The sequence below is a fragment of the Podarcis melisellensis genome (assembly GCF_964234715.1).
Source record: "Podarcis melisellensis genome assembly, chromosome: 6".
In the NCBI taxonomy this organism is placed as follows: Eukaryota; Metazoa; Chordata; class Lepidosauria; order Squamata; family Lacertidae; genus Podarcis; species Podarcis melisellensis.
The window spans coordinates 50175182-50194086 of NC_138538.1; the positions used below are offsets into that span (position 1 = coordinate 50175182).

At 39.9% G+C, this 18905-nt stretch overlaps 1 protein-coding gene across 8 annotated transcripts in view; it reads left to right on the forward strand.

The window, feature by feature from the left end:
* RNF220 (ring finger protein 220) overlaps nt 1-18905 on the forward strand; it is a 327501-nt gene that overhangs the window by 8916 nt on the left and 299680 nt on the right. For all 8 annotated transcript variants that reach the window (XM_081914744.1, XM_081914747.1, XM_081914743.1 and 5 more), the window contains one exon: nt 4305-5046. In XM_081914744.1, coding sequence (XP_081770870.1) covers nt 4422-5046 — 625 coding nt within the window. In that variant the 5' untranslated portion in view covers nt 4305-4421. Of the gene's footprint in view, nt 1-4304; nt 5047-18905 lie in introns of those variants that run through there.

An 18905-nucleotide genomic window follows, 5' to 3' on the forward strand; every position in this document is an offset into this window, starting at 1 on the left:
AACAAACGCCTTTTGGCGGCTTCGACTTCTGCAAGTTATTACTTTGCTTAACAAAAGAAGGATGCATTTTGCAGGGGTAGGGTGGAAATCTGTTATCTGTTTTAGTACCTTGGCCCGTCCCCGTACTTGAATTTTATTTTCCTTGTTATTTTTTTGTTGTTGCAAAGCGGGCGGGGGGGTGTCGCAAAGCGAATTGGGGAGAGGCGAGGCGGCTCCTTTGTTGTTGCGCCAAGGGGCCCGATTCACCATTGGTTTCATATAAATGTGAATAGATCTTCGTACTTTCCGAACTGGCATTTTGGTCGCCGAAAAGGCAGTGCCCTTATTCCGCCTCGCCCCCTATCCCGGCCACCGTCTCATAATCCAGTTTGGACACCCACAATTCCAAAACCATCCTGATGTTTAGTGACAAGGAATACAGACCTATAGATTTTCTTAATTCAACACTGGGATCTCCTGCTTGTTCTTGTCCTCAGTCTTGCATTTGTTTTCATTTATTAGGAGGAAATCCAGTTTAGTTTGAATAAATAATCCAGTTGCACACTAATTCCCCCCAACAGCTGGGATAGTTTTGTTTTATATTATCAGGATTTTCTCAGTAGGAATAAATCTCCAAATTCCTGCTTCTAAAATTATGTGATTAGAAAGTAACAAGAGCTCAACCTGTAGTTTCCAACTCTCTGTTCTTTCCTAACAGCTTGAACTCTTAAAGAAAAAGTTATTTCTTTCTCTCCGCAAACTGCAGGAATTTTTTTTTATTCCGTTATTTTATTTATTGGAATTGGGAAATAGCAGGAGGATCACAAAAATGCAACCTGTTTTAGTAGTACGGGATGTGTCGTTTATATGTTTTAATTAAGAATGGCAAAGTAATTTGTTACACAGAAACTCTGCCTTGCTTTTCTGGGTTCTGTATATTAATATAAAATTTATATTAATTAGCAAATGAGTTTTCCACCTGCAGCTTGTGACCAACTCTGTTTATCCACTTGCATGATGGCTAGAAGGATGCATGGTGAATTCTGCATTATCTTAGCCTCTCTTCATTTTAGTAGTTCTCCTCTGGGGTAATTAAAAATAACATTATAATAATTAATAAACAGAGCAACCAAAACCTAAGCTGTGCATAACATGTTAGATTTTGTTCTAAGTTGTGGGTTTGTTTTTGTTATGAATAAAGGCTGAAGCTTTTAATTGGGATTCTCTTGGTCTTGCCGCTTCACTTTGCATTTAAGTAATCGGTGCAAATGATGGGTGTTCTTGCAAGGAATCATGCTTATCCATAAACCCAAATGGTGATTTTGAAAATATAAGTAAACAATTTTTAAAAATTATTAATATTATTATTATTTGTGTGCTGATCTAACTCGGATACCCAGTGGACAGTTTATGTAGCTTCATAGATTTATCTCCACCCCCATGGCCTCCTCCACTCCTTGTTTAGTTAATTTAACAAAGACTTTTTGCAATCTGTTTGGAGTTTGTCTGATGCCATGGAAAAGTATCTGCTGATTTATTTGGTTGCTTTTCGATTTCTGTCGCTAGACCGTCTTTTCTCTTCCTTTCAGCGAGGATGTCAGCTGTTATTACTTCCTATTGATCCCTTTGCAAAGTGAGAAGTGAACTAAAATTAATGTCAATTCCACTGCTTGGATCAATAGCTGGAGTTATTTTAATCTGGATTTGCACAGGGTGCTAAATTAAAAAAAATCAGCATAGAGGCAGAAAAGTAACAGTTACTTACTTTGGCTGTGCCCGCTCCCTTCCAGTCACCCAAATGTTTCATCAGGCTGGTTATCCTGCAATCCATATTTTTTTAATTAAGCAGGTCAGTTAGTTTTCTTATTTTGGGTTCCATATTTAAAAACCAATGACATTTTGACATTGGGAGTGTATTATCTATAGATTTTCATAATGACTGGCCTTGCCGCAGCCTCATCTGTACATGCTCCTAATGATGGTGGTGATAGGGGATAATCGTGTGGGGCAAAGAGATGGTGGAAAAGAAGGTAAGAGACAAGGAGAAAATGGGGGAGAAAAGGATGCAGGAGGTTTTTTTTTTAAAAAAAATAAACTTGGCTTGGTGCAATATCGTAATATGTTGATTTATTCTCTATGTAATGAAGTTTGCGAACGAATAGGGCGATTGGAGTGATTCACAGTATTCTACAAGGAGTGTCAAGTGTGGCTTCCAGATTACTAATTTATGAAATACATTTAACGTAATGAGGTGACAGTGGAAGTAAAAATAGAAAAGCAGGCACAGAGGCATTAGTAGTGTGCTCTCACCCCCCTCATTTATTTAAATCCTAGAAAGGCTATGGTTTTCCCTCAGTCCCATGGGTCAATTCAGATATTAATAGTGTATTTATGTATTTATCTGGGTAGGGTGTTCCCCTCCCTTTAAAAATAATTGAAAATGAGCATTCAGGTCTCCTATCCCCTGCTTCACCTTCACCTATTATTGCAGTTTTTTGCTTTAAATTTGTTTGCTTGCTTTTCTGTGACAAATCAGCTATGCAGAAAACAGTGCAGAAGGTAACTCCGAAAGAAGGCCGACCAGATTCTCCGTGGCACCTTTCTGTCCATGGCTAGTACTTGACGGAAAGTTATTTAAAATTTGGAAGCGACCAAAACTTTGTTAATGTGAGATCTATAATCTGGTGATTTAGCCCTGATCTGTATCAGGAAGGGAGCCAAATGAGGAAGAGGCAAGATGATGCCCTCTCATCTTCACACTTAATAACAGTCACTGAGCGTCTGGATACAGAATGGGAGAAAAGGAAATGTTACTGCTGGACAGCATGAAAGGCGCAGTCAGGATTCCACAGAGTTTGTTAACCTAGCCTTGCTCATTCACAGAATACAAAAGCCACTCCATTAGAAAAGAGACTCTTTCAGTAAGTTTTATTTGCTATGTCTGACCTTCTGGATCTAACAGGCACATTTTGTAACGGCTTTTTTATTATATGATTTTTTTGTGGCCTTTTGAGTGCCGCAAGGCTAGCACATTGTTTTAAAGTAACAGTTCTCTTACATTCAAGTGCATTGTGGCATTCTGAATGGTTGGCAGTGGAAGCTTAAAAAGTGGAGGGGGGGTGGATTCTAGGTTGAAGAGGAGAGAACGTGATTTTGATTTCAACTCTAAAAAGGGTTAGAGGGAAAGTTAATTTTATTATTTATACATACATGTAAATGTAAATATCTGTACTGATACTTTGCGAGTGGGGATGATAGGTTACTTAAAATTTGTAAGTAATTTCAAGGAAAAGCAAACCTAGACGTTTTGTTAACATTTTTCTCTAAATGCTAAATCCAGGACAGTTTACAAATCTACTTAAGCATGAGCGCATTAGGAAGTAAAATTACTGATCCGTTTTGTGCTGTCCTCAACCTAAAAGGCAGATGCTTGCAAGAGATCATATGGCACTGGCTCCCATTATGATTTTAAATATTGTCAGAGACGCCAAGCACTTTATTGATGAAGTTGCTGCTGCTTTCGTAAAAGCACACAAACACCACATGGAACAATTCAGAGAAATGTATAAGAGAGGCATGTTTATGCCCACATGCACCATTGAATATAAAGTGAAATCTATAACTTGTATGTATATCTGCACAGGTAAATATTCACATGGGCCTCTTCAACAGAAAACAGATACGGTTTCTACATTATTTTTTCTTAATGGGCAGATATATGCAGAAATGCTTGTTTGTAAATTGTGAATAACTTACCAAATTTTTAAAATAGTAATTACTTTCTTTAAACATAATAACCTAAAATTGCCACCACTGATTTCCACAGTCCAATATTTCCCCCAAAATTTTTGTCTGTAAGGAGTCAGGTCATTGGCCTTTCATTTGCTCATTAAAGATTGTTTTCATCCCATATAGCCCTTATTCAGAGCATTCAGTCCCCACAAACCACTCATTCTGAACATGCACTAGTTTCTTGCCCTTCTTACAGCAGAAGGTGAGGTCAGAGCAAGTTGCACTACCTGCATGAACCACAGAGTAGTGTTGGTGTGTGGAAAAGTGCCCCATTTTATCTACTTTTAGTGGGGATCTTCTCTTGACTTCAAAGTTTGGTGCTAAAGCTGGTAGCAGGAGAAAGACTTGTGCTGACACACCCTTAGAGGGAGTTAGAGACCCTTCTAGTTATTTGTGAACTTTCCTGAAAGAGAACACATGGAGGTTTGGTTCTTTGCTCATACAATTTTCTTGTTGCATTCATGATAGATAACTGTCCAGGATTGAATGGCAATTAACTATTTCCTCCCCTTTCCCCTTCTTTTTCTCCACAGCTTTGGAACAGTGATGAAGCCTCAGTGAGACCCCCCAGCTCTACTCCCAGACGTTGCTTTGTTTTCCATCCAGGGAAGACCGTTTTCCTTGCGGCCCTGTCAAGGAAAGAGACTCCGATGGACTTACACCGGGCAGCCTTCAAGATGGAAAACTCCTCCTACCTTCCCAATCCTCTGGCATCTCCAGCCCTGATGGTTCTCGCTTCTACCGCTGAAGCAAGCCGCGATGCTTCCATCCCTTGCCAGCAGCCAAGGCCCTTTGGTGTTCCAGTATCGGTGGACAAGGATGTGCACATCCCATTCACTAATGGCTCCTATACTTTTGCCTCCATGTATCACCGACAAGGTGGTGTGCCAGGAGCATTCACCAACCGTGATTTTCCACCTTCCTTGCTGCATCTGCACCCCCAGTTTGCTCCCCCCAATCTGGACTGCACCCCAATCAGCATGCTGAACCACAGTGGCGTTGGGGCCTTCCGTCCCTTTGCCTCCACTGAGGACAGGGAGAGTTACCAGTCAGCTTTTACACCTGCCAAGCGTCTGAAGAACTGCCATGACACTGACTCTCCCCACCTTCGCTTCTCAGACGCTGATGGCAAGGAGTATGAGTTTGGAGCCCAGCTCCCATCTGGCTCCCCCGGCTCCCTCAAAGTCGATGACACGGGGAAAAAGATCTTCGCTGTCTCTGGCCTCATTTCGGATCGGGAGACCTCATCCAGTCCCGAGGACCGAAATGATAGATGTAAGTACCTCAACTTTGCTTAGCTGGGGCAGAAAAATGTTCAACAGCTATGTTTTGCAATGCTAGGAGGTGTCATAATACTTGTGCTCCTGTTTTTTCCTTTAAACTTATGATAATGGGTTACAGAGGGAGGGGGATTGAAGGGAATCTACGCAAGGAAGCTGTTATTCTCATACTAGATTGGGATGCTGAGTCACAGAAAAATGACCAACATTCCAGAAATGGGAGGGAATCTCTATGTTGTGAATGCATTGGAGGTTGTCTCCCTGTAGTTACGGAGGAACATTTGTTCCAGACCACTTGCCTATTCCATGATTGTTGCCCTACTGTCTTGTTGCACTCCCTTCCCTTCCTCCCGCCCCAACCCTTTCCCTCACATATTTGTCTCCGGTTGTAATCAGTGCACCATTATTTGCTCCCCTGATCAGTGTAAAGGCATTATTATTGGATGCTTAGCGTAAGCTAACTTAAGCCCTTTCATCAAAGCAGAGAAAGAAAGAGAGCTGGTGATGCTCTAGGCAAGGAGATCACCCTGCCCCAATAACTATTAAATGGGCAGAGATGTTTCCTGCAGTTCCTTCTTCAAATTCAGAAGTGATATTATTTTTTGCAGGCCGGGAGCCAAGCTGAAGCCAGCCTGTATAGTATTTGTTTGGGGAGCAATGCCTGTTGCAGCATTCCTCTCCCACAGCTCACCCCCTTGGTCATTAAGTGCCATGAGCTCCCCACCTAAGAAGTGGAAGATAAGGCAGTATTTGGCTTAGGATGGTCCGCTCCAAATTCAAATGCACAGCTTAGATGTTGAGCTGAGATTCCCCCCCCCCTTTTGTTCGTTCTTGTGGGACCTTGTCCCCTCCCGCTTATTTTCCTCCCGCTTATTTTCCATGGAAGAACCAGCCAATTATTTATTTTTTTAAAAAACTTCTACGTAGCTTCCCAGTTACCCCTTGGATACCATTTTTCTTCTGCTCCTTTATGATGCCGAGGAGAGTAATAGAGACGTTGTTGCGCTCTCTCCCCTGTCGGTGCTGCTTCCTCGGGCTGTCTCCTTGAATTAGGCACTGTGTTAACTTCCCAGTGCTACGAGGCATCTGCCGAAAGCCTGCGTACCTTGTCAATAAAAGTCACCATAAAATCAACCTGCCTTGTAAATCCATCGCTCTTTGGTTTTGAAATATGCCATGAGTGTGTCTTTTATGTCAACGTTTGTAAGTGTGGAATGATTCCCTCTTGAAGACAGAAGCTACATGTTGCACTACAGACGTGTGCGCTCTTTTTTGCCCCAGAGCGGCTTAAGCTGTGTGAGAAGAACTACTTGCATGTGCTTTTTGGTCTTTGATACCTGTGTGCAACAGTTAAATGTGTGTGTGTGTAAGAGAGAGTGAGTGAAGTAGGGAAAACATTAATAAAAGGAGGAAAGAAGAGATGTATCATGTTCCCAATTATATGTTTAAACTCCATACGAATATAAAATTCACTCAGATCATGCACACTGGAAGATAAAAATAGTGTAAAAAGCTGGCTTGCCAATTCAGTATGTCTAGAGCATATTGAAGATTGCATGTTGCTAACTCCTGTCAAAAACCAGTATAAAATACCTTATATTAATAATTTGACAATATTTAGAAAGAGGATATGACGGTGGGCACATCTGTGTTTACATGTACTCACACACATTGTCTGTCTTCCTCTGTTCAGAAAGGACGTATCTTCCTTTCACTGACTTTGTTGTTAGGAGTACTGATGAATTCCCAGATAGTAAATAGATGAACCTCATTAAAATATGCCATCTAACGGGGGCTGGGGTGGGGAGGGTTTAAGGAGGAAGTTTTGGAAACACACATTGAAAGTTGGAATAAAATCTGTGCAGACGGTTTGAAAGGTGTCAAGATACAGAACGTTTTTCTTCCTTGATTATCCGTTTGTTGCCATAAAAAACATATAAATTATTTTGAATTTATAAAGCTCTTGTGGGAACAAAACAAAAAACGACTTTTTACCCAATAGGCTAGGTAAAGTGCATATTAATGGAGACTGACCAGGTTCAGCTCTAGTCCCGAATATTGCACCTCATCTAGTTAAAACTTTATTTTAACAGGCAAGGGTTTTAGAGGTATTTTATTGAAACTTCGTGCATGCGTGTGAGCGAGAGAGCATTGTTGCAGCTACTTACGACCTTCAGATACCCTTGGCATGTTTAGATATTATTTCATAGGATATATATTTGTGGACATTTCAGTATTTTGGAGAAGAGTGGGGTGTATGTTCCATGTATGAAAGGTTCTTTGTTGATAGCTAATAGAATGTGTCTAAGGGCTGAAATAGCTTTCTAGTGACACCACAGCTCTGAACAAAATTAGAGATATTTGCATGTATGTAAATGTGTCCTTACGGGCTTTTATAAATACCTGGTCATTGGCCCCTAAAAAGCTGTCTCCGTTTTCTTGCGCAAACAGTATATACAAACCTTTCCTGTGAAACAAGGATTCTTTTCACCACCACCCTAACATACATTGCAGATAAATGGTTGTATAGACAGGCTGGTCGGCAAAAGTGTATTGATGGAGGTAGTAAAAGCCATCAGATCAGCAAACCCTTTATGCCTCCAATAGACACCCTACAGAATTGCCGGACTGTACTGTTTATTTGTATTCTCCCAAATACTGCAATGGAATCATACCACATGACGGGTGAATAACTTTAATTGCAACACATAACGTTCCTTGTGCCGCCACCAACAGACTAAATTCCATTTTTTGTTTGTGTCTTGTAATTTCAAAGTTGGATTTCTCACTAACTGGTTCATTTGATTTTAAGAAGGGGAATGCTACACAGTGGGTTTGTAGGGTGTGGTTTTTTTGTTTGTTTGATAAAAAAAACACACCTAAAGACAAAGCTGTCCAAGGTGTTCTACAATATAAATAACAGGGCTTGATGAAGGAAATGTGTGGCTTTGTAGAGATATAAATGTGGGAATCTCATTGTATTAATTAGATACTAAGTGATACTTCACGTATTTATATTCCCATTAGGCTACATTCTTATCTCTGTTAATTAGTGTTGTAAATTTGGATTGATTCTCATACCCTCTTGAAAGTCGTTTAGGATTTACTTTGGTATAATAGAGTTTTGGGTTCTGGCTCCAGAATATGTTCTGAGGTTTCACAAAATAGCCTAGTTTACGGCGTTGAACTTCAGATTTCAGTTTGGATTCAGCACTTTACCAGTGCACAATTGTACCCCAAGTCAATGGCAGGAGTTAACGAGTGCATCATATGCCTTTAACATATTTTTGCTAATTATTATTTTGCAATCCGCTTCCTGGAGAGAGGTCCGCAGTACCTTAGCAAATACACTTCTTTCCTCTGGATCCCTAGGGTTCCAGAAAAGTTGGAGTCTCCAGGAATTGGGCATGATCCTAGGAGGGTTTGTTAAGGCAAATGTTTTGTCCAGGTAGCTCTGTTTAGATGTTCATTGAGCATGCTAATGACATTTATGGAACACTGCTTACACTGCATTTGTGTTGCACAGGCATCTACAGACACATTCCATGGGGTTCTTCAGACAAACGTGTCCTCATTAGTGTGGAAGTTTCCAGCTGGAGTGGATATAAACGTATCCCTGTGTGACAGATATCTATAACTCTCCTTTTAAAAACCCTCTTTATTCTTTGGCTTCTAAAATAAATTGTCCTGACTGCTCCCCACAGACTAGTTGCCGCAGTGTTTCCTCTCAGCAGGGGGAACTGGCAGAAAGGTCCGCAGCAGCACCTGGATCATGCAGAACATTTTTTTTTTCTGCTGAGCAAAACCACTTGGTTGTTGCAGTTCCCTTCCCTCTGTTCATTTTGGGGAACTCCAGAATGCATTATCTCCTGTATCCCTAGAGTTACTTGCAATCTTTGTCCTCAAGTTTGAGTCTACAAATGATACTTATTTCTGTTTGAGTCACTTTTATTCTTTATTACAGCTATTTCAAAGTTTAGCCTGTTGCAGAAGAATATTTCTGGACCTTGCTTTCCACATAATATGGAACATAATTCTTTCTCTCTCTTTAGTTTGAAGAATCATATTTCCAGAGCCTCTTTTTGGCTCTTTGGTTCTTTCTAGCAGTTTAGTACCAAGTGCCCCTGGAATGAAGCATGTAAACAAATGGCCAATCTAGGAGAGCAGGACAGGGAATAAGGCACCATCGACTTCTTCATACTTCATTATTTTCTCACAATTTTGCGTCACAGTAGGGAGTGAACTTCTTGTTTGGGCGGCTTTTGAAAATCACTTCAGTAACTTGTAGCTTTGAAACTAATGAATGGAAACATCTGAGAGCAAATCAAAGCACTGTTCTGTTTAAATGCCAAATAGGAATTAATAATAATATATCAATTCCTGGTTTTTCTTTTCTTTTAGTATATTATGCAATGAACTCAAGTTTTGCTTTAGCTGTGGCTCCTTCAGCAGAGCACGTGTTGTCCAGCTGTTTGCATACTAGGGCCTATACTAAGGGAGGGATATGCATTCTAATTATTCCATGTCCAATTTGTAGACATGATGTTTGATTGGTTTTTTTTTAATTTGTTTTTTTTACTGCTGTATACTGCTATATCTTCAAGCCTTTCCTGTGAAATGTTTTAACTACATTAAATTAGGAGCTAGAAGGAAAACCATGTTGTGAATAGCTATTTGGGATTAGGATTACTTTCAAACATAGTGAAAACAGCTATGTTTCTAAAGAGTTTTGTGTGTGCATGTTTGTATGAGGGAGGATACTACAGGTGAGTTTTAAATGAGTGAAAACTGGATTGTGAATACAGAAAAGATTGTCCTGACAGGTCAGCTTTTGATGTCAGTTATGCCAATTAAAACTCATGGATTTCAGTAGCATCGTTTCCGATTTGTACTGGATTTCAGATTGTTCCAGATATGTACTGGTTTGTCATACCTCAGATTTCAGTGGAGCCCACAGCCAACCTCTTTCCTACACCTTTATTTCTGCATTTTGGCTACAGCTTTCCCTTTCTCCCCCTCAGCAAACTGTTGCCGTGACTCCTTGTCATTGTCCGTCTCTTTTAGTTGTATTGTTGGAATAAAGAAATGTTTGGGCCGTTAAAGTGGCGGAGAGCTGCGTGTGAGCTGCTCCAGTTCTTCCGGCTGCAGGACCATCTGGCCCTGGCTCGCATCCGCTGGTCTCCAGCTTCTCTTTCTCTTTATGTTAGCTAGGGCTATCTTGCACACTTGGAATGCCTAATCACCATGGTGAGAGGATGGGCCTTGCTGCCTGCCCCTTCCCGTCAATTGTCATGCAGAACCGATCGGGACAAGCGTTTTCTTTGCGGCAGTCGCTTGCCCGTCTTTGCCTGGCTCTTGGCAGAAGGACGGCTTTTAATTGATCATTTGTGGGGGAGGGCTGGGGTTGTTTGAGCCTCTCAAATGTTTCCCCACACAGTCTCTACCACCCGGCCAGATTTCTCATTTGTTGGGAAATGTTAGTGATTTAGCTTTTCCTTCGTCTTCCTTTTGGACTCCTGCTTGTTGCTGTTTTATGGGGAACTCTGAGGGCTTGTAACTGTGACTCCAAGGAGCACTGAGCCTGATATAAATGTTGTGTTTATCTATCCACAACTGGGAAGGGGGCACATATGGGCACTAAATGTTTATTGTCCTTCTTTCCACTGTGTGTTCATGTTTGTATTTGCATGAACGCTTATGGATTTATTATCTATGGGCAGGGTGAACTCTTAATCTATTTTGCTTCATGAACAAATCCAACCCTTTTCACCAATCCTAAAAACATGCCCCCAAATCTGGTGGTTGAATCCTGTAGAGATTTGATTAAATGCTGAACTTGACAGAGTTTTCTGTTAGAAGAAGATTTTTAAAATATATATACAGTGTATAGAAAGAAAAATTCTTTCGGGGATTACGGCGCACTGGAAGTGAGGGATAACCTGTGCTGATTTTTGAGGCTTGTGCTTTTTTGTGTAATCTTTAATGCCACAGTTTCTTTTAAGTATAAAAGAAGAACTGATGACCTCGAGCGCTGGTCAGCCGAGTCAGCCCTGCAGTTAGGCAAAGTGGGCGACTTGCCTCAGACAGCAGTTTTTTGAGTACAGTGCAGCAAACTTCTCAGTTGATGGTGAGGAGAGGGAATTGTTTTGATTTTTTGCCTCAGGTAGCAAATTGTATTGGGGTGATGGGATGGTTTTCTTTATTTTTAAAATATTATTTCAAACTGCAGATTTTGTCATAGGCTATGATTGTGCCATTTGCCCCTGAAATTTAAGAGCATTCAAACAGGTATTTATACCAATAAACAAATATTTGGCTGCAGTACAGAATATATGTTTGTATCTACTCTTAGCTACTGCTATTAAAATAAAATGAGCAAGTGAATGACATGGAAACCGTTCATATTGGAAAACTCTTTCTGCTTTGTAATGTACTAATATTTTTATTTAGTAGCATGTACATTTTGCAGCACAGTCCTATTCAGAAGTAAGCCCCATTGGCTCCAGTGGGCCTTACTCCCAAATTAAGCCAGTATAGGATTGCAGCCTCTGTCACCTTAAGCAAACATCTATGGTAATTACAAGGATTTCTCTCAATTCATTTATCCCTAAAGACTATTGGTAAATGTAATACTATAAAATCTGTGTAAAAGTTAGTTAGAATAAATAAAACAGAGATCCTTTTGAGAAAATCAGTTAACAGTGTAGTAAATGCACACTTGTTACTTAATCGTTGCAGGGTGACTAGGTACCTTTCCTCAAGGAAGCATTTCTGTTGCGGGGATACCACATTTTGCCAGCATTTAAATGCAGTTTTGTTACAGGGAAAGCGCCCTGCTCTCCTCATGTAGTGTATCTACGGCAATGGTGAATTTTATGTGAAATGGGATTGCGGGATTGCTTGATACTTATTGGGCAGAGCTGATGACATTCTTAGTGGTGAGTGTCGCAGTTTCCAGACCCATTTGAAAACATAAACAAAGAACAGCAGAACTATACTTGCATCATCTCTTAAGTGAACACAAAATATAATGTTACTGGTAGTGGATTAGATGTAGTTGTTGTATCATTATGGATTCACATTATAAAAAATCTGTAAAGACTCAGATAGCTAGCAGAGCACTATTCTATCCATAAATGAGGGGTTGTTTGCATATTATGGTTGCCGCATAGATACCACTTTGAAATGCTCTGCATAGTGAACTATTTGTGTGCAGTGGCTTGTCAGGTGGGTTTGGTGAATTTTAGTACCACAAGCATCTGAGTTCTGCTCATAGTGAGCCATGGATAGTCCACTCTTTGGTAATAGCTGCCATTCAGTAATAAGAAAACAATAATGGTACGGTTTCTTAATATAGCAACCCCTTTCTATATTCTATTAACAAAATAGAATGTACAATGTGAACATTGCCTTGGGTGCCCCATGGCAGGGTATAATTTATAAATATTAGCAATAACAAATAAATAACAGATGTATGCAGAAGACTTAAGTTAAATAGTTGTCTCCCGATGGCTGGCTATCCCTGCTCTGCACACATAGTGCAAGGAAGTGTGAGAAAATAAAGAGATGAAGCAACATTTTATTTAGGAAGACTGCTAATGCCACAATCCTGTGCACACCTACTTGGGAGTAAGAGCTACATTGGTATATATGTACAGGATCATGCTGTAAGGTTTTTTGAGACAAAAGGTGTAAATCTATTATTTTTCTTTTAATGTTCCTGTGGAAAGCAGGTGTGTTTTTTTTTAACCTCAAATTTCGCAATCTTTTGTCTACTGCCATGTTTGTACGTATCATAGCTAATGAATGAACTTTGCCCTCACCATATTATTCAGAAGAGAAAAGTCACTTGAAGGTTTTACAACTGGATTTTTTGTTGTTGAAAACCCTGGTGACATCATTTCTACAGTGTGAAATTACATCATTACAGTTGTGTACTTACTGTGAAAGAAAAGTGTGTGTCAGATGGATCTGCCCTGGATGTTAAGTTTAACTAATCACTGTAACACATGTAATTCACAGAGATTTCAGTCGATGAACATCTTACTCTGGCGTATTCATATAGACTGCAATAGAACTTCATTGAGAATATGCTGGTGTAAGTAGTTTGTGGATTGTTATAATTACATATTTCAAGTTAACAGCAAGTTCGGTTCTCCTCCTCCTTCTGAATACTGAAGTATTTACCGTGCTAATGCTGTGGGCTAGTGTTGATAGCTGCTGCTTCATGAGCTGAAAACTTTACTCAACAAGAGTTTAATGATGTTAATTTGGCATTTTTATCAGATCTGTTAAAATGAAGAAACAGTTTGCAGCCTCCGTGCCTCAAGCCTTGTAGTCACTGAAATGTTTCTGTGGCAGGATCCAGCTACATTTTGAATTTTGACAAATGCTGATGGCTTGTGTGGAATGCAAACAGTGATTTAGATAACATTTGCTTTTATACTGGACCTGCAGCAGTGCCTATAAGCTGAAGCTGGGGAAAGGCCCAGGGCATTTGGGACATGATGTGACAAGGACTAAGTATGCTTCTGCAAGAGGTGTGCATATATGTGATAACGATGTACACATTGACCCATATGAGGCACATTAAAATATTTAGAATGCTAATGTTTTTAGAAATGCCCTTCTCACCATTTTCTACTGCAGTAGAAGATCCCACCCTCAGAAGACCTCTGATGTGATGTTTATTCATGGCAAAAAAGCCAAGTGGCAGCTGTTGATGCACTGTGTTAACAAGCATGACAATTTGCAGGAAAAATGCATGCATACCAGATAATTTGCATTAAATAGTTACATTTCTAGGCACCCAATCTTTTGAATTAAAAATGGGTGGTATTCAAGTAGGTTTTACTCAGAGTAGACCCACTGAAATTAATGTGGCTAAATGTGGAATGCCCTCCCATCAGATGCCAAGGAAATAAACAACTATCTGACTTTTAGAAGACCTCTGAAGGCAGCCCTGCTTAGGGAAGTTTTTAATGACTGATGTTTTAATGTATTTTTAATATTTTGTTGGAAGCCACCGAGAGTGGCTGGGGAAACCCAGCCAGATAGGCAGGGTATAAATAAATCGTTATTATTAATTTTATTAAATTAGGTCAATTAATTTCAAAAGGTCTCCTGAATAAAAGTTAGTTGAATAATAGCTGGTGGATTTCAACATCACAGGTAATATGAACTATATTTGCAAATCTGTTTTTAAAAGCCAAAACAAAAGCCTGTTTTCCATGCCATTTTGAATGTGTTGTTAAAGGTTTTCTGCTGGGCATTATGTAATGGTCTTCTATAGTTTAGGCTGCTCCCATTTACTAACCTGCCATGGCCTTTTCCTGCTCCCTTTTATAGGAGCTGATAAGAGTCTAGAACCAAATAAAGCAGACGTGCTTGTGGCCTCTGATGAGCTTTAATTCCTCAAAGTAAGGAGATGCAGAGGCCATGTTCCTGATGATTGATAGTTTGTGAGGATGGCAAGGACTGGATAATTTATTTGATATTGTGCTGCATCTTCTCCTTTCTTCTGTCACAGAAGCACACAGCTGGTTACTGAGATGGGACACTTCCATCTATGGGGCAGGAAGAAGCATTGGCAGTAGTGATGTTGTGTATAGGTGAACTATTTACCTATCTTTTTACTGCGGTTTCCTCCTGTTACTGCTGGGCAGGAAGACAACCTGTAGCTGTGTGCTTGAGATGGAAGCTACACAACCTCTTCTTGTCTCAAGGCTTTGAGGTGCTTCATTTTCCAGTAGGAGATGACTGGCAATGCAGCAAATGGCAGGAGCAGAGTAGCCAGCCAGGAACTGTAGCATATACTACTCGATATTCTAGAACCACACATTTTTAATGCGTGTTTGTCTTTTCCCTTATTCTCATTCCATTTGACTATATAGATATAGAAGTACTAGATTTTATTGGTGCCAAAGTCAGGTTGTGCACAACCCAGTATGTCAGATGACCAGATGAGGTAACAACCCTTCCATTTGCAAGGGGAAATGACAAGGTACAACTCGTTGGTTAAAACTTATATCTCATCTACATCAGATTTGGTCATTGCCTGTTAGAGCAGATAAACATTTATGAATGATAAATATGATTTCTGTTTTTTATTGCTTCAGTATCTTCATTTGTTAGCACCTTTCCCCTTCATTTAAATATATTCCATTTTTAGTCTGAAATTTGTGAAAATGCTATTTTCTCTTGCCTCACCTGAGCCCCTATGCAGCTCTGTGGAATGGTCATTTCCTTCTTATTTATGCTTCTAAGTTGCATAGAAGGATCAAGACTAGTATTGTTTTGACCGCTTATGCTCTGTTTGGCTTTGTCCAGGCTTTCCAGGATAGTGTAAGGGTATCCTCTCAAGTTTTCATTTCTGTTTTGAAAGATAAAGCTGAAGGCCCCTTTTTTGTTTACCAGTCACTGTACAAAGCAGATGCTGACAGTGATAATAATGTTTACTTGCATTTGTTATAACTAGGACTGGAAATACTTTGCATACATCAGTCTTTTATAAAACTTCCACCCTGCACGGAGCTGGTTTTATTTTCTATTTTTAAAAATATTTCAATGTGCTGGTATCGAACTTTCTAGGTACCCAGGCAACAGGTTCCTGAGATTTGTCCAGCCCTGCTCACAACTCAAAGGAAGCAGCAAAAACAGGCAGACTGTGGTATTTCTTTATACTTTACATGATTTCTGCAGATTTAATGGCTGTTGGATGATTTCATGGCTTAACATGAAGTTCCCTGGACATAGCACTGTACTAGATGGTCCACTGATCTGCTCCCATTTATACGGAAGAAAGAAAGCAGTTGTGTTTTGCCTCGTTGCAGAAATTGTCTGATTAAGTACAGTACAGAATGTGGAAACTCAAAAGCACTTTGCTTTCTAAGAAACTAGCCAATTAGGCTATAGCTAAAATTGATTCCTGTTTGGAAAGAGTAGATTAATTTATCAAATGGTAGAGTCATTTCAAGTTTGGGGTTGGAAGTGAAAGACGTTACTATGGTTTTACAAGTTAGATGATCCACAAAGGCTGTAGTAGTTATGGAGTTTTGAATGCAGGGGGGAAAAACTGAAACAAAGGAAGCAGACGCAAGAGACATTTTTGCTGGGGTAATGCTGGAAGCTGTGAGGAATCCACTGCATTCCTGGAGGCAAAGCGAAGAATCCAGTTTCCTTCCTATACCATAAAATCTCTTTTTCGCCTTTAAAAGAAAACCTTGAAACAACAAGACTGGCTGCCTTAGCTTCCTTCCTGACACACCCAACCATGTGATGCTTCTGTATATTCTTGCTTTAATCATGGCTGACTGATTAACAGACCAAATTGAACCTGATCAAAAGGTGAAATAGGCAGTTAACCCTTCTGTCTAATTTAAGTGGCTTACTTTCTGCTTTGCTTGCCTTTAGCCCTTCATTCCCTAACATGTAGCACAACCCATGCCTCTGTTCGGAAGAAATTCCTGTTTATACCCTCTGCACCTGAGAGTCAGTAAGAAGTGGCTTCTATAGATTTGGTTTGTGCTCTTTGTTTGGGTTCAGTTTTTCTTTTTCTTCTTAATACTCTAACTAGCAAAGGATTTTAATACTATCTCCTTCTCTTCTTTGTACGTGATACATTTTAGGTCCCGATAAAAAAGCAACAGCCCCTTGCATAGAAACCTGTTGTCGTGGTGCTCAATTTTCCCTGCAACAGCAGCATAAGAATTCTCTCTTCCAGCTCTTTCAGCCAAACAACACATCTCCTCAAACCAAGGATTATTACATGGGATGAATGCAGTTGTTCTCAACACGCAAGCATAAACACCTATTTAATAGAAACAGTCATAGAGTTGGAAAGGATCCTAAGGATCATCTAGTCCAGCCCCCAGCAATGCAGGCATATGCAGCTGTTCCTTAATGGGGAATCAAACCTTTGATCTTGGGTTTCTCAAGCTGCATCTTTGTGGTTCCATACAATTGTTTATATGTGGATAGATATGTTTTGCTGGGTGGGATGGTGAGTGGTGGATATGTGTGACTGGATAGATGAAGTGGTGTGTGTATTTGTGTGTGAAAGAGAGGGGAGTGTGTGAGAGTTGACTCTGGCCCTGCCCACCATTGGCATTCTCCCAAAAGTTTACTCTCAAGGAAATGCAGACATTGGTGGGGGGGAAAATGTTCCCCAGTCCTGATCTAATGCTTCACTTCAATTCTATCTCCTTTTCTCTCTATCTGGCCAAAGCAGACATGATGTAGAAGATCCACCATGGGATTGCCATGGGAATTTTGGTGTGAGTTAATTTTAAAGCAGCTATAGTGTTGATCACAGTAGTAGTGTTTGGTAGGAGGAGATGTTCAGCCTTTTCCCTCCATGCAGTTTTTCTGATCTAAACTCCCTCCACTTGTCCCTTACTACCACCAGTATAGGGAAAAAATATAGGTACAGTATATGCACCTTTATAATAGGTTATGTAAATTAGGGAAATGGTATAGAGAAAAAAGGTTTTTTAAAACAACAAAAAACCTTTGCTGCTATCACAGCTCCAATAAATATCAGGACACTGACACACACACTTTAAAATAAACAAAAATCTTGGGAGATCTACTTGTAGATCTCCTGTGACACATCTATTCTGGCCCTAAGCTAGCTTTGCTAGCTGTGATACTTCATCTTTTCTTGGTGAAAAATGATAAAACTTTGATCCTTCATGAAATTTGGGAAATATGCAAGTTTGGGTATCTTACAATAATTGGCAAGGCCTTTCCCCCAACAGTGTCAATTATGCAAGTATCTCCTCCTGTTAAAATAAATTATTTCCTCCTTCCTTTTTTTTGTATTGTGCAGGTCATAATTTCATAGATCAGAGTTGGGAATTACTCTTTCATTCTTAAAAATTACCTTTGTGGACCACATGATGGAGCAGGAAACCCTTCTGGTCATGACCCAAAACAGCACTATACAGGTGCACATTTATTGTTTTTGTGGATTGAAACCTGGTGGTGTTGATCATTACATTTTAGTATTCATCATTACTGACTACCTTTAACTTTAGCTATCCAAGCAGTAACAAAGTTCCCTTATTTTTTTGAGTGGTGTCCAGTAATGCCTCACCTGTATCATGAGAACTTGAATGATGACAGCAAGAGTCAGGGCTGAAGAATTTAGGAACAAGGAAGCAGCCTTATACTGTACTAGATAAAATTGTCCATCTACCCCAATACTCTCTTCTGGCTGGCAGCATCTTTCAGGCAGGAGTCTTTCACATTCCCTGTTTCCCTGATCTTATAGATGTGGCTGTTGAAACTGTTTCTGCTGTGAATTCTCCAAAGCTCTCTGGGGGTCTAAAGCCTCTTCTAAGTTCTCAGCAGCTGGCAAAATATTTATTTTTGGGTACGTACAAATATCCTAATTTGAGGCAGTGTAGGATGTTCAGAGCGAGGTGGAAATGTTTTCACTTAACTGTTTGATGTTGCAAGATATTTCATTCTCCATCACGCCAGCATGTGGGTGTCTAACATTCTGGGCTTGTACAATTTTCTTACTGTGATCAACCCTGTAGTTTGACAATGATTTTTCCAACAGGTAAGTCACAAGAGGCTTAGCAGTTTCTTTCTCTTCAGGAGGGACACTATTGCTTTGTGATTTTCCTGGAGTCTGTGAAATGTGTCTACAATGTCCAATGGTGAGTGGAGCATTCAGAAGGATGTATGATTAAAAAAAAAATCCATGGAAGCAGGGACTTTGATAAATCTGCAAGCAAGTTTTCTAAGATTCAAACTTCTCTTCTGTCATGATAAATAATCTCAAAGGCACAAAACATGTTTCCAGATAGCACTGGTTGTCTGTCTGAAAAGGGGTATATAGATAAG